The 25,333-nt window shown below is 35.7% G+C and overlaps 1 protein-coding gene across 1 annotated transcript in view; it reads left to right on the top strand.

The window, feature by feature from the left end:
• The first annotated feature begins 428 nt into the window (after positions 1-428).
• LOC117785164 (probable arginine--tRNA ligase, cytoplasmic) overlaps positions 429-25,333 on the top strand; it is a 44,348-nt gene continuing 19,443 nt past the window's right edge. Inside the window, exons 1-4 of the mRNA XM_034623076.1 lie at positions 429-512; positions 581-724; positions 794-1,134; positions 1,201-1,530. Of these exons, the coding sequence (XP_034478967.1) occupies positions 471-512; positions 581-724; positions 794-1,134; positions 1,201-1,530 (857 nt within the window). The 5' untranslated portion in view covers positions 429-470. The remainder of the gene's footprint in view (positions 513-580; positions 725-793; positions 1,135-1,200; positions 1,531-25,333) is intronic.

Here is a 25,333-nt window from a genome sequence, read left to right as displayed (position 1 = left end):
TAATTTACATAAAATTGAGGATATGCAATAAGCATGCATAACTATGAAATTACATATATAATAATATAACAAACATAATTAATTTAACGCTTTCCTGCATTTTATTTGTTTAATTTAGATTTTCTCATTTTGTTTTGTCTATGAACAACTGATTTGGTTTAAAAGGGCTCAATAAAAGCGCACGGTCGCTTAAATACGTATATCGATAACACAAATACCAAAATTCTGTACATAACATAACAGCTGATGTTCAGCGATTAAATGGGCAAACGTAACGATTTCAGTTCGCTCCGAGTGTAACCTAGGCTTAAACCAAATCAAACCCAAATCTTTTTCGGGAATACCCTTACTCATTAATAACCCAAGTCTATTGCCATCCAATTTCGATATAATATCGATATTGCAATTGAACTCATCTCCAAGTTGTAAACTCGTAACGTGGTCCGATTCTTGTAAATAATATCTGTGGCATGTCTTCGTTAATAACTGAGTTAAATAAGCTTTCCTGCTTGGTATGTTTTTAAAAAAAATCAAAGTAATTAAACTAAACCATTAAAAATTAACTTTATTCGCCAAATAGGAAAATGTGGCAACAGAACTATGTGCAAAAATGCAACTTTCGAACCCAAGGGAATGTTCGCCATTTGTTAAATGTAATGATGCCGTGATCGAGCTGCTGATTGAAAATACGAAACTTAAGCACCGTCTTGCCATAATCAACCAAGTTTGTTCTTACACATCACTCATTTATGTACCTGAAATCTGTCACAACTTAAAACTTCTTCGCTTGCAGGCAATATCCGCTGAGAAGGAATCCGTCCTGAAAATTAACATTAATTCTGCACTTTTGATTACGGAGCACTTGGAGAATATATTTTCCCAAGCGATTGGACTAGCTTACCCTGCCTTCAGTCAAATTCCTGTTATCATTGCTGCAGTAAATAATGTGGCGTCGAAATACGGAGATTACCAATGTAACAATGCCATGGGATTGGCAAAGAAAATGAAAGAAACTGGTATTAACATAACACCGCGTGAGATTGCTGTAAATATACAGAGGTGCTGCCCGGCTTCACCAATAATAGAGAAGATAGAAGTGGCTGGCGCAGGTTTCGTGAATGTTTTTCTTAGCAAGTAAATTTAATCTGTAAATCTTGTCTTATATACTGTTTATTTAATACGCAAATCATATTTTCGCAGAAAATATGCTGTAGATGCCTTAACCAATATGTTACGTGTTGGCATCAGCCCACCGAGCGTGCCTAAAAAACGCGTTTTAGTCGACTTTTCCTCGCCGAATATTGCAAAGCAAATGCATGTTGGCCATTTACGTTCTACTATTATTGGCGAGTCAATATGCCGCCTTCTAGAGTTCTTACAACATGATGTAATCCGCATAAATCATCTGGGCGATTGGGGTACACAGTTTGGGATGCTAATTGCGCATCTTGAAGATCGATTTCCCCATTTCCTGACTGAGAGTCCACCAATCGGAGACTTACAAGCTTTTTACAAGGAATCAAAAAAACGGTAAGTGATTCTTATACATATATGGGAATTTCCACAAAATAGATGCATTGACGAGAATTCAAATTTCAAGCTCTAAAGTTGAAGGTCGTGATTTGTTCAGCTTTTCTAAGAGCATTTTGTCTTTAAAATTATCCTTTCTATGGTTATAATGTAATGTAACGTAAAAAAAACCCCAAATGGGTGATTTATCATGAATTTAGCCGTAAAAATTAGTTTGGGAACATCTAGTTTTTTTAAACAAATCTTTGAAGTTTCCATACAAAATAGCCTTTTTTGTTATTGCTTTGTACAACTTTTCACTGTTATGGCCCGTTTACCAACACTACTTTTCTTTCACTTGTCAATTTAATGGCCTGTTTACCAAGTACATCACGGGTTTGTGATTTTTATTTTGAAAAATCTCAAATGAAAAATAATATTATGAAAAAATATCATTATATTGGATATTTGGCAAAGTTGCAATTCCAAAAGAAGTTGGAAGACCGGTGGAGAAAGAGTTATAATTTTGTTATGCTCATGAAGTGTGATTGTAGCCGTGGAAATGAGCGTCGCAGGCAAAAATTTTTGTCTTCGGTCTTCTATTTACATTCCCTAACCCCCCTAGTATGTACTTTATAGAAATGTTTGAAAAGCTACTTGTGACGTGTGACCAAATCAGTGTCGGTAAACGCGCTGTAAAGTAACAAGTTGCACAAATCAACAACAAACAAATAGGCAATTTTGTATGGAAACTTCAAAGATTTGTCAAAAAAAGATTAAATAAGTCCCCATCTAATTTATACGGCTAAATTCTTGATAAATCATCCCCTATTTGGGGGTTTTCTTAATTGTTTTTTTAGTTGAAACCGGACCAATAGACAGTTACCTTTTGTAGCTCCAGTGAGTTGTCAATTTTTTCCTGGAAATCGATTTAACTAACTCGATTTATCGTCCAAAAAATCATCGATTTGAAGTACTCGATAATCGCTTCCGCGAAATTCGAGTTGTCGATATTTCGATATTTATTTACATCACTACTAAAAACGTTTAGTTTAACATGTTCCGAATAAAAGGAACTTTATTTCATGGTAATCGTTTCACAAATTCAAAAGGTATCACTGCGGACGGCAGTTCGCGTTAGTGACGAAAGCAGCACGAAGGGTGCGAAAGGCGACTAACTACACTCCTGCTCAAAATTATACGACACCTCGAAAATTTTAGTTTCGACCCTCGCAGAAGAAGGGGAAAGCATAGTTAAACAAAATAAAGTATGGAGACTAATAGCAAAAAGAGTTCTGCACAAAAGCTGTTGTTCTTATCTCTAATTGCATCTTTTGTTTTCAAGTAACGGATAAAAAAGCACAAAAGGTCTATTTTAGGCTTGCTTGCAATTGTATCAAAATTATACGACACATTTCAATTATTGCGGCTAGAGAGAAAAGTTTTGTGCACATAAAGTTTTTTTATATTTCTTTTTAATATTTGATGCATTTTGAATAAAATGCCGCGTGGAACGTTGTTGAACAATGAAGAAATGGGGCGAATAAAGGCCTACAATGAAGCCGGGTTTAGTATAAGCTAAATATCCCGAATAGTAGGTCGAACCCGATGTGTAATTTCCAATTTTTTGAAAGATCTGGAAAAATATGGTATCAACCGGAGCTCTTGGAGAAAACCAAAGTTGGATGACCGCGATAAACGTCATATAACAAAGAGAGCAAGGAAGTTTTTGAGTCTTGCTCTACACTTACTGCATGTTGCAGTAAGCGTGTGTCACGCATGAAGGTGTGGCGGACTCTGCAATCCTCCGAAACTATTGTTAGAGGTGTTTTAAAAAGGCTTCGTTCCTTAAACCTAACCGTAAAATAGCTCGTCTTCAATTTTTAGAAAATAGCTTGGAGAGAAACTGGGCCTCGGTATGTTATTTTAACTTCATTTTTAACACAAGACTTTGTGCAACAGTTTTTGTTTAAATAATTTTTTCTGATGAAAAAAAATGTTATCTGGACGGCCCAGATGGTTCTCGACAGTATTGGCGAGATCTGCTCAAGGAACCTCTGATGTTTTCCAAACGCAATTTCGGAGGCAGATCCGCCATGGTTTGGGGAGCATTCCAGAAGTCTGGAACGCTTGACCTCTGCTCCACAAGTTGAAGAATGAAAAGCAAGGATTATATCAAGGTATTGGAAGATCGTCTTTTACCATTTTGGAAGAAAATGGAGAAAGAGATTTTGTTTATATGCAAGATAATGTACCTATGCACCGGAGCCAAGAGACGCAGCGCTTTTTTAATAGGTAATCTGTTAATGTGTTGGACTGGCCCCGGACTTGAACCCAATAGAAAACATTTGGGGAATCTTAGTCAGGCGAGTCTATGAGAAAAATAAAAAATTTGATACCGTTGACAATCTTTAACACGAAAGTTTGAAGCAATGGTCTCTTTTAGACCATAACATCCTAAAGAATTTAATTAATTTAATGCCTAAAAGACTTTTTGAGGTGGCAAAAGCTCAAGGCGGCTCTATTAATTATTAATTATTAGTTATGTATTAATATTAATATAAAATAATAAATAAAACTCTAACTAAATAAAGAAAATTGAAATGTGTCGTATAATTTTGATACAATTGCAAGCAAGCCTAAAATAGACCTTTTGTGCATTTTTATCCGTTACTTAAAAACAAAAGATGCAATTAGAGATAAGAACAGCAGCTTTTGTGCAGAACTCTTTTTGATATTGGTCTCCATACTTTATTTTGTTTAACTATGCTTTCCCCTTCTTCTGCGAGGGTCGAAACTAAAATTTTCGAGGTGTCGTATAATTTTGAGCAGGAGTGTATATATACAGCTAAGTTGGAAAATTTGCTACGACTGTCCGATCAGATCGAGTTATATACCGATCGAAAGGTTTAGTCCTAACTTACAAAATGGCATACTAAAACTTTTTCTAATTCACCTGGGTCATGAGATACGGGGGTGTAAGTGGGAGGGAAAAAATTTGTATGATCGCAGCTTGTGGAGCCGTTGGGGCTTTTTGGTAAAATTATTTATTTTTTAAAAATTTTGATCAAAAATACGCGTCGATTGATACCTCGGTGAACCAAATCCGTTAACTGGTTCAAAAGATAAATAAATTTGAAATTTTTAGTGGACTTTTCAAAATGAAATGAAAAGTTAGTTTCTTTGTTTGTCTGTTTGTCTGTTCGTATCAAAGCGCTAAAAAAGCTAAGATGTACTGATGGGGATTTATTCCTCTTTGAAAATCTAGAAATGTTTGTTTTACGACTTTTTCAATTTCCCGCTAGTTTAGCGGGAAAACGCTAAATCCCGCTAAAATTGAAACTCCAACAGTTTTCAAACCATAGAAGCTACAGATATGTTCTATATATCATTGGAAAGGAATGTTTGAGGGCTTTTATGCGTACCTTAAAACTTTTTTTCTAAAGTATTCAGGTAACATTTTACAGGTGAAATAAAGTTTTTAGCTAACATTTTGGCGATTTTTGACAAAACGGCTCTAACGATTTTTGTTAAATTATTATGTTGTAAAACGTACAATTTCGCGTTTTTTGGTATATAAAACATAAATTTTGGTTGAGGGGTTTGGAAGATATTACCTGTTAAGTGAATAAATACATTTTTCTATTGGTCGAAAATCACGTTTTAGTGTCTCAACCAAACTGATACAATATGCATTTAACTTGGTTTTATATATCCTGACCAAAGTTGGTTTAAATCGGACTACTATATCATATAGCTGTCATAGGACCGATCGGGTCAAAATAAGGTTTTAGTATGAAAAACTTGTTTGTTTAGTGAGATATTTTAACCAAATTGATAGCATTTGCATTTAAGTCAGTTTTAAAAATCCTGACCGAAGTTAGTTGTTATCGGACCACTATATCATGTAGCTGTCATAGGACCGATCAGGCGAAAATCAAGTCTTAGTGTGAAAAACTTCTTAGTTTTACGAGATATCGTAACCAAACTAATAGAATATGCATTTAAATTAGACTTATATACTCTGACCAATGTTGGTTCTAATCGAACCACTATATCATATAGCTGTCATAGCACTGATCGGGCGAAATTCAGGTCTTAGTATGAAAAACTTTTTTTTTCATAGTAAGTACGGGGTCTCCGACGGTAGAGTATGCTCGGCTGTAGCAACGCGAGCAAAGCGAGCAGGGGGCGGAGCCCCCTAGTTTTTCTTTATAATTAAAGAACAATTTTTTTTTAAATATGAAATACGTTGAACAACTAACTTTATCTATTTTACTATTTGCCTGCATTAATGATAAAGTTACAATGTCAAAAGCAAAAGCAATTGCAAAATTTCTGATATCCAAAAAACCTCTACACGAGGTAAAAGTCTAGTGACGAAAGCAATTTCTAGCCCCAAAATTTCTGATATCCATTTTGTAGACAAAATTCAGTTTAATCTAAAATTTTAAATAAAAATATAAATTAATAAAAAAAAGCGAAAATTGGCATTCGGCACTGCGCAAAAAGTAATTTTTATGTACAAAGAAGCTCACCCTTTTTGCTCACAGTGCACAATGCCAATTTTCGCTTTTTTTTTATTAATTTATATTTTTATTTTAAATTTTTAGATTAAACTGAATTTTGTTCGTCAAGAAATTGCTTTCGTCACTAGACTTTTACCTCGTGTAGAGGTTTTTTTTGTGGGATTAACATTTCATTGAAGTTACTAAAAATGCAATCTCATGAGTTTTGGGTTGGTCATTGAATAGATAATAAGAATTTTAAAGCTAAATTGGTTTTCAGAAGAAAATAAAAATTTCAATTTTATTTTTGTTTATTCAGCTTTGTTTACTTATTTAAGGTCGCTGATTTCAAATCTTATCTCCATTTTTCTCCATCCGCTCGCGTTTTTGAGTTACAGGTACTTACTGAATTTTCCATCAATAAAAGTTTAAAAGAAATCATAGTATATATATATATCAAGTATATATATATTCTTGATCAGTATCAAGTTGGTACTATCAACAGCCGAGTCGATTGAACCATGTCCGTCTGTCCGTCCGTTCGCCTGCTTGAACGCGTCAGTCTTAGAGACTAAGAGCAAGAGACTTCAAATTTGGTATGTAAGTTCCTGGATACCATACGCAGGTCGTTTGTTTTCAATTTTGAATGCCAAATATCACTCCTTAACTGAACCATCAGGGAAGAAGTAAGTCTATTAAACGACCCTGAAAATTTCAAAGCGATTTACCCATAGATTCAATAGTTACATTTCCATGGCAAATTGAACGTGCGAGCGAGACAGCATGTATACGTTTACATGCAAGGCGCCCACAAAGACAGTACGAAATAGTACCCACTTTTTTTGGGTACCAAGCGAAATATCGAGCAATAAACAAAATTATTATCGATAACTTGTAATGAAGGAAGTGTTGATGTATAACTTATGTACATACAAATATACAATTAGATTAAAATACAATTGTGGTAATATAAAATTATGTATTTTTGCATGGCAAAATTCCATATGACATCGCATTTTTCAACACAGTCGGACAGAAGCTGATTGCTATGCATGAAATTGCATGAGAGGACAAGTGATCATTTTGCAGCACTACTTTTGCATCGTTTCCGAGCACTGAAAGCTGCAAATTAATAATTTTTATTATCAATATTTCCGATTCCCCACACACTATATATTTAATATGTTTCTGCTTATTATCATTGTAAAAAAAAAATTAACATTTTCCGCTTGAAAAATCTCATAAAATTAGACATTGTCTTTTGTTTCAAATTTCGCGTGCACTGCAGCAGCCTTTGGCAGACTCGAGTTTGTTGCGTGAAAAAGGGAGAGAGAGAGGGAGAGAGACTCCAGATTCGGACAGACGGACAATAACGCTTCCTTTGTGCTTCGAGTTCTCATTTGCACTGTCTTTATTCAACAGCGTTGCCATTTCAAGAGCGGTTAACATGACGATGCTAACAGCTTTACATTTCATTTCATATTTTACATTAAATGTTTTAGATTTTTACATATCGATATCATTAACAGCTAACAGAATCTACTGATTTGACCAATCATCGGCCGCGTTGACAGACTTCAGTCTTTAATCCATAGGAACAGGTGCAAGTCGATGCACAGAACGTTTGTAGGTTCCCGACTTGGTTTTTGGGACTGCAACTGGCGACCACCAGTGGCCTGGAATTCAGCACGGCCTCGACCTCCACGAGGACCGTTTGCATCTCGTCTTCCTTGAGCACTGCGCGGACTCCCACAGGCCGCCTATGTGCGGTGCTCTGGGCGGTATGAATTCCACCGTGAGACGATGGGCTGCAGCATATGCTGTAAGGACCTCGTCCTTGACATCCATCCGCTCCTGTAGCATTCGAGCTGCACCAACAAAACTCGTCGCAATATAGTTTGACAACTGGTCCACGGCGGCCAACAAATCTAGATAAACATAAAATAAGTGTGTGAGATGACAAGTCTTTAATTAATTCTAGGTGTACAGCCTTAGACGCAAAACAGACAAACACCGCAATTTGAATTTTTATGGGTTGATTGCTTCGAATTTCCAGAGAGACACGAACAGGCGGCCCAAACAAATCAACTCCGCTGATTTCAAATGGTCGATTACCACGTAACCGATCGGCGGGCAAGTTGCCCATGATTTGAGATAAAAGCTTCGGCTTATAATGAAAACAATGCACACATTTTCGAACAATAGCAGTACATTCTCTTAGCGCATTTATGAGCCAAACCGTTTGTCTCAGTAATCCAACTAATGCACGAGGTCCTGCATGACAATTGGTTCGATGTAAATAGTTTAGATACAGAGTGTAAATTTTTCATTATGAGCTTAAGGGGCTTGCAACAAGCGGCCACCTACCTTTAAAAAGGAAATGAGAATTTTCCCACATGCTCTTCAGCGACGAACGGATTTAGTTTTTAGAGCGTTGCTTGCAACTGCTGTGATCTTTTTACTTTTTTGGTTTCTTTGCAAACGCAGCCTTTTGAACGGCTTCTACTACTGTCAGAAACGCCGCACCAAGTTCGTCAACTGAAGGGCAAGTGGTGATCCAAGTAGCAGCCTTTATACGATTGATGAACCTGCGAAGATATGTAATTATGCCGACTACTTTTATATACGACAATGAATTATCAACAGTGGTGAAAATAGGACTCTGTTCTGTATGGGCCTCGATGTCAGCCGTGAGTAGTACGGTTGCCGATATTTTCTTTTCTAGCAAGGAATCCGATTAAGGAAGTGTAGTAATAAAGGACCGACGTTTGATGTTTGAGGAACATTTGAGCAACCGCTTTGGGTTTTATATATAAAAGAGAGAATGCTGTGTGCGCACAATGAGAGCGACATGCGCGCAAGCTAGACGCTGACTTGGCACTTATGCTGCCCATTGCATTCTTGTGCGATCATATTACTTTGCACTTTGAATATGCTCGGGACTTATTTTTATTTAATCACTACAACAAAGTGTTACAGTGTATTCGATATGAGTGCATACTACATCTCCCTTTTTTTTTAAAAATACCGTAATCTTATGAAGTTATTTTAAATATAGGGTATTAATGTTAATAAACGAATTTTAAAATTAAAAAGATTTTTATTATCATAGAAATTTTTTTTATTATTTATAATTGTATGTAATAAAGGTCTGAAATTTGTTTTTGATTTTTTTTTAAATGTTTAAATGGTGTCCATGTTTGTATTTTGAAAAGTTTTATAAAGTAATTCATTATGGAAAAAAAATTCTATATATATATATATAAAAAAAATTTTTGAATAATTAATTTGTAGATTATTATTTTTATTATTAGTATTATTTTTATTATTATTATTATTTTTATTTTATTATGAGGTGATAACCCTTTCCATGAAAATTTTCAATTAAAAATTTTTAACCGATCCTTATGTACTTTTTGTGTCTTATTTTTGTAATTTTTAATTAAAATATTTTCCTTATCTTCTATTGCTTCTACTGTATATGGGCCTAAACATACTGGTTCTAGCTTATGGCCAGTTTCATTTCTTAACAGAACCTTGTCTCATATTTTTAATTCAAAATTTATTTCTTTCCTATCATCAAATTTCTTATTCTTAGCCTTATGTTGTTCTAACATTATTCTGGCTCTTTTGTAAGCCTGTTCTAGCCTAAACTTAGATTCCTTAGCGTAATCTTCTATATTGTTTAATGGGTTAATATTATCCATTGTATTAAAATATGCTGGAAAATTGCTTTGTTTGCCGAAGACTAACTCATATGGACAATAATCTTGTGCCATAGCACAGTGGATCCGCTTGTATGGAGACGCGGCCATAAATACTTCTAGTGGTGATATCGCATTCAAATTTTCACAAAAATTATAGAAAAATATTTAAAAAATATTTTATAAAAATTAGACAAATAGGATCACTATTTAATATAGCTGCCATAGGAATAACCAGTCTTAAATTCATCTAATTGCTTTTTAACTGATATAAACAAAACTTACACAATAAATCATCATTACATAAATCTAATTACTACCATAACTATGAAGTCAAATAGAATCCAATCTACTTTTTAAAATTCAATTTTTTTTAAAGCAAGAATCTTGCAACAAAAAGTTATTTATTTTCATAATTCAAATCAAAAAATAAAGTTGCACATTTATGAATTAATCTTTCATGAATTCCAGTAATTTCGGAGCTCAAAGCTGCATTTGAAAAGAATCTTGCGACATTTCCATCGTTCGACGATCCCCTGCCTCCATCTCTGGGTTTGTCCACAATCCGTTTCCGTTTTCCGTTTATATCTTTCCCAGAAAGTTGCAATTCTCCTACAAATGTACCTTACACGTTTTTCTAAAACGTCAAACTCTGCAATGTAGCCCTCGCCTTCAATTTTTTCTTTAATAATTTCAAGTACATTTCCCAATTTTTGTGCGTTGATTCCATCATGCGAGCACCATAAATTAAAAATGTAGAGGCGTGCAAAAACACACTTATGGTATGAGTCTAATAAAATCGAATTGAAGTGGGAAAGACAAAATTAAATTAAAATTAAAAACAAATAAATTTATTGTTTTTGAAGCAAATACAAACGGACGAAAGACGTAGACAAAACAACACAAGAACAGTTAAAAAAAACTACTTTTACAACTTTAAAATAACCTCTAAAAAAAAAGGTGCTGTTAGTATATTTACGACTGTACATACATCTGCAAATTTCTGCAGTTCATTTTAACACATTTTAATCTAAAATCTTGGACGAATACATACATATACATACCATTTGTGGAATTTTGTGGAATCACAACTAAAAGTTTAACTAAACATGAAAAAGACGCTCAAAAAACACACAAAAAATATTAAAACACTTAAAATAAATTCCCGAGTAGAATTTATTAGATTATTTTTTTATTCAAATCTTAATATGTTATAAATACCTTCAACTATAAAATCCATTTTAAATTACTTAATTTGCAGCACTCAATGAAACGTTTGACCACTTTGAAGTTTGCTTTTGTTGTGACAAAAATCTCACTTTACTGCAATGCTTTGCAAAAATGAACACGTGTTCGTGCTTTCAAGGCCATTTCTAGAACATTCCGTTAGATTTCCAGAAAAAACCGGTTTGTCACCAAAAAATTTGGACAGTTTAGAGACAATTTGAATGCATTTGGTCAAATTATTTTGTGATGGATTTTTTTATTTATGGCCTATGGGCGGATCCACTGTGGCATAGAGGGGGTCGTGTTGAAACAGTAAACAAAATATTGAAGCCATACATCCCAATCTGTTTTATCAACAGATATATATGAACGGATTAAAGGTTCTATGACTTCTTTCGACTGTTCCAACTGTTTGGTGGTGGTGTGCTGTAGACGTTATATTGTCTATTTTTAGGTTTTTGCACAAATCGCTAATTATGGAATTCTTATATTCAGATCCCATGACCGAAATGAACGTCTTTATTGGACCGAACTTCAGTATAAAAGATTCGAATATTGCTTTTGCAACAGTATTAGCATTTTTGTTTGGTATTGGAATAGCTACAAGATATTTTGTTAAATCGCATGTCAATGTAATTGCGTTATTATTTCAGATTTAGGTAGCGGACCTATAGTATCCACTATCACTCTGTCAAAGGCACTTATTGGTGTTTCAGTAATGGTCATTGGCGTCTTTGTATGGATCAAAATTTATGATGTTAGGCATTTATGGCATCTACGTATGTACTCTTTGACATGACGAGTCATGTTTTTCCAATAGTAGTGTCTTTTGATTTTTGCTGGCGTTTTAGTTATGCCTGTATGACCTCCTTGCATGGGATCGTCATGAAATGTAGACAGTATTGCTTCTTGTTCTTTTTCATTATTAATTAGGGTCACCGGCTTGAGTAGCACTACTCTTAATGATTTTAATATCTTATTGCCCATTTTTTAAAAGTATCTTTTGAAACAAATTCAAAAATCTTTTCGCTCGGTGCCACTTTGAGTTGGCGGATCTCATGTATACCGGCTTGCATTTCAAGCCTTTGGAGGAACTGACCTAAGTCAAGAGTTCCATTGGTGAACAGATCGCTTACATCTATTTTTGCAATAACTTTTTTTTCATGTTTTAGCAAGCATGTTTTATTTGTTATGTGCAAGGCCACTACTTTTCGTACATCGTCATTGTTGATGACTTCATATACGTTGGGCTTTGAGCATTATTAGGATCTGCCTAAACAAAAGACGTGATATTTCTAGAGTGCTCTTTCAGCTCTGTTTGGTGATAACCGGACATTAAGTCCAAACATGAAAAATATTTAGCTCTACCTAATTGGTCAAGAATGTCATCTATTCTTGGTAACGGAAATTTATCAGAAAATAATTTTTTATTTATTTGACGATAGTCTATAACCAATCGCCATCTTTTGGTATCGAAATCTGGTAGTCCTTTTTTTGGAACAAGTAGTATTGGGCTGTTATATTCAGATACGGACGGTTAAATTATTTTGTCTGAAATAAGTTTTTCGACTTGTTTATTAACTTCTTCTTTATGTGTATGAGGAATTCTGTAATTTTTTATGTATACTGGCTCAGTATCTTTTAGTCTTAGTTCTTGCCTATAAGAACTATTTGTCGTAATTGTTTCGATCTCTAGTCCCAAAATGTCTGTGTAATTGGTGCAGAGATCTTTTAACTGTGTTTTAAATAGTTCTGGAAAGTTCTTTGTACATTTTTTTATCACCGTATCTTCATAGTCACTTAGCTTTTCAATTTTAATATCATTACTGTTTATAATTTTTACTGAATTTGTGGCATTCAGTTGTGGCATTCAGTATTCGGACAAACGTTTGTTGATTATCGGAAATTGTATTTGCTACAAAGATTCCTTTATCAATTTCTTGATTTGGAATTAGAATATTGTTTTCCAATGAGGAAATTTTAATTTGATGGACTACTTCGGAACGTGCTGGAATTATTGTGGCATTATTGTCGCAAGTGTGAATTATTGGTAAATTTATTGGATAATTTAGATTATTAGGCCGAAGTATTAGAGAATCACATATTTATGTGCAATCTAATTGGCAATTATACTTTTTGGAGATATCTATACCAATAATACCATCGCTAGGTATTGGAACTATGTGAAAGTCGTAAGGAATGACATATTTTCCCGTAGATAATTCTATGAATGTTAAATCTTTAGAGAAAATAGAACCTTTACCAATTCCTGATATTTGTGTTGATATATTGGAATTAATATTGTGAAATGTATCAAAATTTTCTTTTAATCACTGCGGACGGCAGTTCGCGTTAGTGACGAAAGCAGCACGAAGGGTGCGAAAGGCGACTAACTATATATACAGCTAAGTTGGAAAATATTCTACGAATGTCCGATCAGATCAAGTTATATATTGATCGAAAGGTTTAGTCCTAACTTACAAAATGGCACCTGGGTCATGAGATACGGGGGTGTAAGTGGGAGGGGAAAAATTTGTATGATCGCATCTTGTGGAGCCGTTGGGGTTTTTTTGTAAAATTATTAATTTTTTTAAAATTCTTATCAAAAATACGCGTCGATTGATATCTCGATGATCCAAATCCGCTAGCTGGTTCAAAAGATAAATAAATTTGAAATTTTTAGTGGACTTCTCAAAACGAAATGAAAAGTTAGTTTCTTTGTTTGTCTGTTTGTATCAAAGCGCTAAAAAAGCTTAGATGTAATAATGGGGATTTATTCCTCTTTGTAAATCTAGAAATGTTTGTTTTACGACTTTTTCAATTTCCCGCTAGTTAAGCGGGAAAACGCTAAATCCCGCTAAAATTGAAGGTGTGCTTGAGGGCTTTTATGCGTACCTTAAAACCTTTTTTCTTAAGTATTCAGGTAACATTTTACAGGTGATATAATGTTTTTAAGTTTACATTTTGGCGATTTCTGACAAAACGGCTCTAACGATTTCTGTTAAATTTCATTATGTTGTAACAGGTACAATTTCACGTTTTTGGTATATAAAACATAAATTTTGGTTGAGGGGTTTGGAAGATATTATATGAATAAATACATTTTTCTATCGGTCGAAAAGCATGTTTTAGTACGAAAAACTTTTTTGTTTTATGAGATTTCTCAACCAAACTGATACAATATGCATTTAACTTGGTTTTATATATCCTAACCAAAGTTGGTTCAAATCGGACCACTATATCATATAGCTGCCATAGGACCGATCGGGTCAAAATTAGGTTTTAGTATGAAAAACTTGTTTGTTTAGTGAGATATTTTAACCAAATTGATAGCATATGCATTTAAGTCAGTTTTAAAAATCCTGACCGAAGTTAGTTCTTATCGGACCACTATATCATATAGCCAATCGGTCCAATATTAAGTCTTAGTATAAAAAACTTTTTTGTTTTACGAGATATCGTATCCAAACTAATAGAACATGCATTTAAATTAGACTTATATATTCAGACCATAGTTGGTTATAATCGAACCACTATATCATATAGCTGTCATAGCACCGATCGCGCGAAATCCAAGTCTTAGTATGAAAAACTTTTTTTTTTATAGTAAGTACGGGGTCTCCGACAGTCGAGTATGCTCGGCTGTAGCAACGCGAGCAAAGCGAGCAGGGGGCGGAGCCCCCTAGTTTTTCTTTATAATTAAAGAACAAATTTTTTTTAATTATGAAATACGTTCAACAACTAAATTTATATATTTTACTATTTGGCTGCATTAATGATAAAGTTACAATGTCAAAAGCAAAAGCAATTGCAAAAATTTCTGATATTCCACAAAAAAAAACCTCTATACGAGGTAAAAGTCTAGTGGCGAAAGCAATTTCTAGCCCCAAAATTTCTGATATCCAATTTTGTGACGAACAAAATTCAGTTTAATCTAAAAATTTTAAATAAAAATATAAATTAATAAAAAAAAGCGAAATTTGGCATTCGGCACTGCGCAAAAAGTAATTTTTATGTACAAAGAAGCTCACCCTTTTTGATCACAGTGCACAATGCCATGTTTCGCTTTTTTTTTTATTAATTTATATTTTTTTTTTTTAAATTATTAGATTAAACTGAATTTTGTTCGTCAACTGGTACTTTGGCTTTTCTTGGTGAATATCTTAAGGGTTCTGCTGGTTTTCCGTGTTAGTCTGAGTAACTCGAACATTAGTTCCTTGGCCGTTTTGTTTATTGTTATTTCCGTTATTTCAGTAGTTTTGTCCATCTCGATAACTATTTTCACCGCGACAGCTGTTACTACCTCTGGCTCTTTGAGTGCCGCGGAAACGTCCGTTTCCATTACCACGGTTGTAACCATAGATACTTCGACGATAATTGTTTGCTTGTCGATTTTTGTAATACAAAATTGTATCGAATCGGCCAGTTGCATCTGTGCAGCTGTTTACGAACTTTGCTACGGCTTCATTCATATTGGTAAATTGGCCAGCTTCCATTATAAGTTTTACCTTATCAATGGAGCAACTCTTTATCATTGCTTTAACAGCGTGTTGGGTGCTGTATTTTGAAGCTAGTTTTAATGGAAGTTCATCAGTTATGTATGCACCTTCTAGAGCTTTTGTCAGCTTTTCGACCTCGGGTATACTGATTTCTTGTTTTACTCTTTTGTTGAAGATTGAGCAGTTTAGCTGTAATGACTTCAACAGATTCGCCTCGTACTGTATTGGATAATGTGCTAATAATTTGTGCAATTGAATTCTCATTGCTAATCAAATTACGTGCGCTTCCTTTAAGCTTTGTGTTAATCAATCGGACTGCCGTTGACTCGTGTATGATTGAGTTCACTAATTGCAACGCGTCTAGAAAGCTTCTTAAATTTTCAGCTTTGCCATCGAAATCTGGTATCAGAGATAACGCTGTTTTTAAGAACTGTACTTGTGTTTGAGCCATTTTGTTTGACTGTTTATTGTTATAGAAAAATTTGTTTTTATTTTAATATTTACTATATTTTATCAAGATCATTACCTCGGCTTAAGTATTGCTTCTTTAACGATCTTTTGTGCAAAAGATAAAGTTTAAATGCGAGATTGTTCGCAGAAATGGTTGTTAAAATAATCATAACAGAATAGAGCGAATCTTTTTGGGAAGTGTGATCAACAACCTCTACGTTATTAATAACATTTGCTGGGCTATTAGCCACTTTAGATTTTGGCCGCCCATTTTTAGTTGTTGGGTTAAGAACAACAAACATTTTTTTTTTTTTTTTTTTGAAAATATTTATGTTAATATGATATTCTGTGTTTTTTTTTTTTTTTGTTAATTGTTATTTATATATTTTTTTTTCTTTCCTTTTAAAAAAAATAAAATTTTAGTTTTTAATTTATGTTGGGCGCTCTATGTAGCGCTGCCGGTCCGTGTTGAGCGCTCTTTGTAGCACTGCCGGTCCTTGATTTCCAGCGTTGGTGCAAAAGGCGGTCCGTTCCCTTTCGCACTGTATTCTCTCGATAGTGTAAAAGGCGGTCCTATGCCTTTCACACTTGTTCCCTGCGTTGGCACAAGTGGCGGTCCAATGCCTCTCGTGCTTGAAGACATATACTTATACTGCTTTTGAATGGTCCTGGGCACATCACTTGTTGAACTGGAATGTTAATCTTTGAAGGGGGCTGATTAATTGTGCCGATGACGATGTTACGAATGACTCTAAATGGTCGATTCGGCTTTGAATTATTGTAGCTTTATCCCAATTTGGGGGATTTTCTGCATTAAGCAGTTCGTTAAGCTGAGCAATTTCTTGCTTAGCATGGAATATGACGCCACCGCGTTTGGCTTTTGGAATATTTATTTGAATTCTGTAAGCTACATACACTGACCTTATTTTCTTTTGTGTATCACATCACACTTCTCTCTCAGTCTTATCCCGTTCCAGATTTTTCATTTAAATGTTGCCGTTGTTGTTGCTACTGTTGTTGTTGCTGTTGTTGTTGTTGCTGCTGCCGTTTTTGTTGTTGTTGTTGTTGCTGCCGTTGATGTTGTTGTTGCCGTTGTTTTCGCTGCTGCCGTTGTCCGGGGCCTTTGCGCTCAGGCAGTGCCGGTGCTGGTCATCGCACAGGTCATCAGTTCGGCTGAATTTATTTTACTTTTTTTTTCTTTTTTGAAACAAGTTACGGTCGCCTTGTAGTAATAAAGGACCGACTTTTGATGTTTGAGGAACATTTATTAATTGAATTGGCTTTTCATTAAATGTCTTAAGCAAGCTAAGGGCTGCGCCGCTAGGTACGCTGGTAGCGGAGCAGCCGCTTTATGTTTTATATATAAAAGAGAGAATGTTATGTGCACACAAAGAGAGCGCCATGCGCGTCAAGCTAGACGCCGACTTGGCACTTATGCTGCCCATTGCATTCTTGTGCGATCATATTACTTTGCACTTTGAATATGCTCGGAACTTATGTTTATGTAATCACTGCAACAAAGTGTTACAGTGTATTCGATATGTGTGCATACTACAGAAGCAACCTGTGGGCTTCTGTTGAAGACATTGTGGCCGTTGAATCACATTGACTGATTTAGCTCTTTTACCTCGAAATACGATGTCTGCGGGATCATCTTTAGTTGGCACATGTCTCCAGATCGCTGTAAATTTGATATCCTGAATCTCTGCCACTCGATTCGATACAAACGTATTTAGCTCAGACGGGTGTGTTTGCAAACCAATGTAACACCACCTCGGAATCAGACCACAACACTACGCTTTCTACAGGAACATTAATTATTGAGCGAACTTCTTCCCATAACGTTGCCAAGAAGTGAGGTGCACATAGCTCTTATCTAGGAACAGTCTTCGTTTTCAAAAGTGCAACTCGTGACTTTGCTGTAAGCAAGTATACGGACACTCCATTTGCATGGGACACTCTTATGTATTTGCTCTTGTGGAGGCATCTGCAAAGCCATGTATTTGACATCGAGTATTTGCGCTCGCTCCAACAAATCTTGTGATGATTGTGATGGAATTTATTCCTTGAATATCCAATGCCATAGATGTCCAATTGTGATGAACACTCTGGGGAATGGGATCGTCTCACCCAAGGCTTAATAGCCAAATTTCTTGCATGAGTTACAATGGGGCATAATCAAAAAGACTGGCAATGATTGACAGTATGACTCTCTTGTTTATGGTCTCACAGGGTGTTAAAGGCTTTGCAGTATTTGAAGATATCTGCTTGAGGGTTCCAAATCAGGCCAAGAGTTTTACAATCTTCTTGCTGACTGTTGTCGAGTAGACAATAAGCTGCCCATTTTGTCAACACAAAGCCAGCTGGCTCCAATATGTCGACGAGTTGCTGACGCAAGATTTTCAATTCTGATTTGGTATCTGCTCCTGTTAGCAGATCGTCAACATAGAAATCAGATGCAACAGACCTTTAGCCAATTGAATGCGAATCTGCGTGAATGTCACTAAGATATTCTAAACATCTTAAAGCTAGAAATGGGGCACTTGCTGTGCCATATGTGACTGTCTTGAGACGAAACACTTGCAAGGGCTCCGTTTGTTTTCGTCTTCAAACAATTAACTGGAAGTAACGTTGCGCCTCGTCAACTAGAATTTGACGGTGCATTTTGGTAATATCTGCAGTGAGCGCGTATTTGCGACAGCGAAAACTAAGCAACGTAGCGTACAGACAGTGCTGTATGGTTGCTTCAACCATGAGCAAATTATTAAGCGCGACTTGGTTTGCGGTTTTGCATGAGGCATCGAAAACTACTCTAAGTTTATTCGACGTACTTTGTGGTCGTTCCACGCACTGATACGGTATGAAACAATGCGGCTCTCGCGGGATTGCGTTTTCTGTTGCCGTTTACCACCCACCCAAAAAACAGTATTTTGCAAAGTAAGTGAATCGCTGCTCTGTTTTATTTTCTCATTAATTAGCAAATCGAAGAAGGCGTCTGCTGCCAAAAGCAGATCCACCCTTTGTGGTTTATAAAAACAAGGATCAGCAAGAGGATGAGTATGAGTATCGGTATCAATTAAAATTGAATCAGATGCAATTGCCTTTTCAGAAGGATATGATGATATTGATTTGAGGACTACAAAGTCTGCTACCAATTTAAATTTGCGGATGCGAGAGCAAATTGAGGTTTGCACAACTTGATGTGCTGACAAGCTAGGTTTTCCTATTCCTAGCAAACTAATATCTTTCCGAATACGTTTCAATTGCAAATATGTTGCCAACTCATCTGTAATAAAATTCACCTGTGAACCAGAATCTAACAACACTCGCTCAGGCTAATGATGGCTTCAGCTGCTCTCGATGTTACCAACTGCTGTGGCCAAGACGATCTGATCATTATCAAGTGTCATTGCATGATTGGAAACTAGCGGAATTGCATTCGAAGTGCTTGCAGCTTGATGCTGATTCCCTGCGCGAGTTGTTGATGACTCAACTGCGTATCGATGCGTGTGATGCGACTTAGAACAGACTCTACAATGCGAAGACTTGCACTTAGATCAGTGGTGTCCAAACTCACACAATGAAAGATTTGCGCTTGTGTGCGAAGCAGCGAAACCCGAAGGCAACGTGACGATTTACTGCTTTACACTGAAAAAATAAAGTGCGTGCGATACAAACATAAAACAAATTAAATCGATGCGCAGCAAATATGTATTGTATCGGCGATATGCCTTTTAATTACGTCAAGGGTAAATCGACATGCAACGTAATGGCACAATAAACATTGAGCATTACCATCCATATTCTCAATGAAAAATAATTTTTTTCCCAATTGAGATCAAACATTTTTTTCGGTGTAGTAAAAAATCGTGCGCTCTATGATCTGTCCTCATTGAATTTAGCACAGCGACTGACTGCGCGTTTGACTTTTGAGCTTCAGCCGAACACATGAGTCGTGAGAGAAAATGCAGCCGAAGTTGCCGAGCGTTCTATTTATAGAATACACATATTCTCTCTCTCTATACATGTGTCGGCTGCGACGCCGGCAGAGTTTGGTTTGCCAACCACGCGTGGCTGCCTTTTCAAGTTTTGGACATCGCTGATTTAGATACATTATGTGCTTTGCGCAGACAATTAAGACATAGACGAAATCCTTTTACAAACTTCGGGTTGCAACCGAAGCAGCCGCGAACGAAGAGCATGACGTAATAAAATGGTTATTTGCCATGCAAAACAGACACTTCAGATCCGGAGCTTGGTTAGAATGAGTCACAGTCAGTGAAGTTTTTTCGGACTGCTTACTATGTGTGTCCTGGCTAGTCTTTTTTCCCTTGAGTTGCCCTGAACTTTTCTCTTCAGCTGATAAATGTTGAAAGCATTTATTAAGCACAGAGACAAAATCTTTCCAAGTTGTAATAGTTCTATAATCCAGAGTCTCCTTCCAAGTGAAACGAGTTTTTGAGTCTATCTTAGATTTGACAATATGAATCAAAATTGAATTCAACACTTGCTTTTCGTTACCCACAAATAATAACGATTCATAAATTGCTGACACTGTATCAATATTCGATCGGAGTGCTGATGCAGTTGGACTTTGCATGGGCTGCAAGTCAAACAATCGCTATATTGTACTGAGGAAAAGTAAGCATTCGTTGTCATACACTTGCTTCAAAGCATTGAGAGCCTTTGGGTAATTCTCATCGCTCATGTGAAAGGCTTTTACTGTACCTAATGCTTCCTTTTCCAGACAAGATAGCAAATGATTGAACTTTTCTACATCGCATAACAAGGGATCGCTATCAATTATTTTGCTAAACAGCCCAATAAAGTTTTTCAATTCAGAATATTCGCCACTAAACTTTGGCAACTTGGTTTCTGGTAGATGTTTATTGCTAGTCATTGTTGTGTTTTTGTGTGATTGTTTGGCAATCATGGATTTTAAAATTGCTTTAGTAGAAGTACATAACTCTTCAAGATCACCTCGCGATGCTAGTTCACGATTTATGTCATCAATTTCTAATTGTAAATTAAATGCATGTTCGATATATGTGTTTAAGATTTCCAAGCGACACTCCAACTGTGATTGGTCAAACACCTATTTTTTTTTATCTTTAAGCAAGCACTTTGTACGCTCAACATCCTTCTTAACTGCATCTAATTTTCGCAGAACATCTAAGCAATCCACATCCTCTATTTCTGCACTTTGCTTGAACATACCTCGACGTTTTCTAGTCATTTTTAATATTTTTTTTTTTTACTTAATCGACTTACAGACAATAATTTGCTTTCAAAATTGTTCTTGTCCCACCGTTACAGGGTAAGTTCAATTTTATGTTAACAGCCCACTGCTGTTAACAGCGCGAGATAATGAGTCGCTAACAGAAGATGCAAAACCACTCAACCAATATTGAGCACTTTCCTAATTCTCTGTTAATTCAGCTACAGCGCTGCTTACGAATGTGGGAGTGTGTGTATGCGATCGACCAAATGCAACACGAAATTTTAACTCAAACGAATTGTGTTTCTGTAAGTTTGTGAGAGTGTGATGAAGACAATGAGTTAGAATTGAGCGAGAATTGTGTGAGTTGCGCTACCGCTGATGTGCAGCTCAGCGGCGAACGAACACTGAAGTAAGAATTCCAAAAACCGTTGGTGCAACGCAAGCGGAATTCTAAGCGAGCTAGCTGCAACGAACGAAACGACGCGTCGCGACGTAGAGAATTCAAGTGAGCGGTACATTTTGTTTGCCTGCGAGCTTAGGATTTTACCGTTAGATCTGTTTTCTGTTCTTGTTGGTTTTTAGCCATACACATATATGTATGGGTGTGTGGAAGGGTCGTTGACTGCTTACTTGCAGTATACTAATGTATGCGTATTTTCAACTATATATATATATAATAATATATTAACTTCAAAAATTTCAATACCATATACTACATACATACATACATCGGTGGTAGTTAAGATTTCTTTGATTTTTATTTTAATATATTTTAAGCCAAATGCTTGCACATACATACATACTGTACGATCAGAGTGGTGTATGCATGTGTTATAAAGTCGATAAATATTGTGAGCACTTTACCTGTGGTATTTGTTGGCAATGGATGTGTGGAAAATTTTGCATTCCACTACAAAGGCTCATATCCAACACAAATTCAAGAATCCACCAGCAGGCAGCAACAAGCCAATCAGTCACAAGCAACAACTTAACACCGTCCAGAATCTACCAACAATAGCAGCGACGACGAACGCACTCCAACAACACAGCAACAACAATACGAGATGACTCACGAAGCGCAAGTCCAAGTTGTCCAGATCAAGAAGTACACCCGGGGGCGCCAAAAATGGTTGTGCACAACTACCAATCGTAGTATCCTACTGTCGAGCGTGCTCGACTGTAACCGCCCACTTGTTTTTATTTGTATATGGGCATTTCAACAGAGGAGTCCATCAAGGCCAAAATCTCAAAATTAATCGAAAAGTTTAATCTTGCGAATTTTTCTGTTAGAAACAAGGCAACAAAGCACAAAAATTTTAATAAAGGTTTGGTTCGGCGGTTCAAACCTTAGAGCAAGACTAGGGTTTGGTTCGCGAATCGGCTTATGTACCCACTGAACCCAGGGTGTGGGTCCGAGCCTTGGTTCAATTTAATGCAAACAAATATTTTTATTATTTGATTTTTTTCTTGACTTTATAAACCAAGTAAATTTTGGATTTAAAAAAAAATCGAATTTTACTAATAACAGTTTTTTAAAATTTGTCATTAGTACTCGAGAATGCCAAACCCGATATTCAAAAGCTTTACCTTTTCTGAAAACTAATGAATATATCTATAATTGACTTATACACAGTCTAAGACTTAAACAAGTAGTTTTAGAGCTATCAATTCTTGAATTAGGAAAATTTTGATTTTTTTAACGATTTTTTTACTTTAAAATTCGACTGCCTTTGGCTGTTGTCTTCAGGGCGAAATTTCTTCCTTGTTTTTCCGCGTTCGTCGGCTTTAGAGTTCGTGACAGTCACGAAATATATTGGCAAATAAATAATAAACTCAGACCTCGAGCTAACTAAAACCACATTACATCCAAGTAGAAAGGTCGGCAAAAACCCACATATATTCTAGGAAAACTCGAAAAAAAATTTATAACAAATGGCTTAAACTGTTGTTTACGTAACCGCATTAATTAGGCATCGCACACTGGGCCGCAAGCCGAAAAGAGTTTATTGTTTGAACAGCCATTCTATTTCGAAGTTTAGTTTAAACTTTGTTCATTTGACTAAAGACTCTTTCCGCCTCTGCGTTTCTTCCTCAAATTATTATATTTTTTAAGTTTGATGAAAAATAACTAGATCCCACCTTCAACCGCACTATCCCACTACTACAGGACGCTTAGGTTTTTAATTCTCTAACTAAATTACCCGGGTTCTGCTTGCATCTATTAGCGCCTAAGCATAGTTAAAGTGCAAAAACTTATGCAACCTTAAAATAAAATGGTGGTAGAAGAGGTAAAGCGCAGTGCACATTGCGCTCTCGGAATTGAAGCGTGAAAATTGAAGCACTTTTTATATATTTCTTAAAAAAACTTCTTTAACGCAAAAATAAATTACTGTACACTTTCAATTATTCGGAAAACTCGATAATTCGCACGCTAAATTTTTTTCTATGAAATATTCTGTAACAAAACAATTTGTTGTTTCTGAAATCCGATCACATTAACGAAATCAGTTATCCTTTCTATACTCCTGATGGATCAGAAATCAGTACTAATGACATAATACCTTCTTATACAAATCAGCCTATCACGTTTTTTCAACGTTCTTACGAAGCAATTATTACTTACTATTTGAAAAAATTTTCTTTTTTTGTTGTTGAAAATTTCCTGCTAAATACAAGAAATAGTAACAAATTTATATCATACTAGGGGGCTCCGCCCCTGCTCGCTTCGCTCGCGGAATTGAAGCGTGAAAAAAGAAGCACTTCTAATATTTTTGTTGAATAAAATTCTTTAACGAAAAAATAAGTTACTGTACTATTTCAATAATTTGAACACTTGTTAATTCAGACAACCTGATAATTCGGACACTCAATTTTTATCTATAAAATATTCTGTAGCCCGGGCACCACTCAAATTTGTTGATTCTAACATCCGTTCACATTGTCGTGTCTGTATGTAAGAACAGAATAAAAGTAGCAAAAATATGTGCAAGATAGGCATTTTAACTGCAGTTTTTGTCATTTAAGAGGAAAGGGTTGTTATTTCTAACATTGGGTTTATTCGACTGGTTTTTTTTATCAGTAATGCCTTCCTTACTTCTGATGGATCAGTAATCAGTGCCTACTAAATGACATGATAGCTTCTTTTACAAATCAGACTACTACGTTTTTTCAACGCTCGTACGAAGCAATTATTATCAGTATAATATGCTGTGAAAAAAATAGGAAATTTGTTGTCGTTGGAAATTTCCTGCTGAATGCAATAAATAGCAACAAATTTATGTAATCAGGTCTGTTCCTAATTCCGAACGTTTTCAAAAAGTAAAAACTAAACGAAAATGAACGTTTTACTATTTGCAGTTCCCAATTCCGACCGAAATTGACTTGTTTTTACTTTTCGAACTCGGTTTTGAAAACGTTTCGATAGCAGTAAGTCATTGACCGTATCAGCAGTTAGCCAATGAAGAAGTAGAAATCGATAAAAATAATATAAATTGCTAGTTTAATTCTGCAAAATGCCGGCAATTATGGTTATTGGTTGCTTGCATTTTTGCATTAAATTTTTTTTCGCCGGCTGATTGCCTGGCTTGTGCATATCGATTTGAACCAGAGTTGTTATGACTTTCAAAATAAAAACATTCAGTCCTCAATTTTTCTCTTATATCCGATTAGAATTACTTAACATTATTCTGAAAATTTATTTTAAATATTTCATGTTAAATATAGCACAGAGGAGCTAAATTCGACTAATATTTCGTTGTTCGAATTTTATTTATCAATTGAAGTAACTCTAGCAGCTTTCGTTTGCGAGAGGTAGTTTCGATAACAAAAAGCAAAGTGGAATTCAGAACAGCTCGGCTTAGTCATTGCCGCTCGGTTTTGTTTTGTATGCAATCTTCTATATATATATATATATAAAGTTGTTTGTCCAACTGACTGAGCATTGTACCGGCCAAATGGCTCAAGATACAATTTTGAAATTTTAACACAGCACAGATTTGACAAATTCATCGGCGTTTTGGCAAATTCGCCCTATAAGTGCGTTATTTTCGATGTCAATGTTCGCGTTTATTTTGATTTACATACAGCAGCGTTTGGTCAGCCAGCGGGCTCAGAACCTAGATAGTGCAGAGGATGGTGTCGTAGACTCACGAGCAAGGAAACGTTTGAACCCACGTGAAAATGGATTCTGGTGGCGAGAGGATCGGTGGGTGCGCT

Source organism: Drosophila innubila, chromosome X (genome assembly GCF_004354385.1).
Source record: "Drosophila innubila isolate TH190305 chromosome X, UK_Dinn_1.0, whole genome shotgun sequence".
Classification (NCBI taxonomy): domain Eukaryota; kingdom Metazoa; phylum Arthropoda; class Insecta; order Diptera; family Drosophilidae; genus Drosophila; species Drosophila innubila.
The sequence above is the reverse complement of the archived record's forward strand: the minus strand, read 5'-3'. Positions and strand labels throughout refer to the sequence as shown.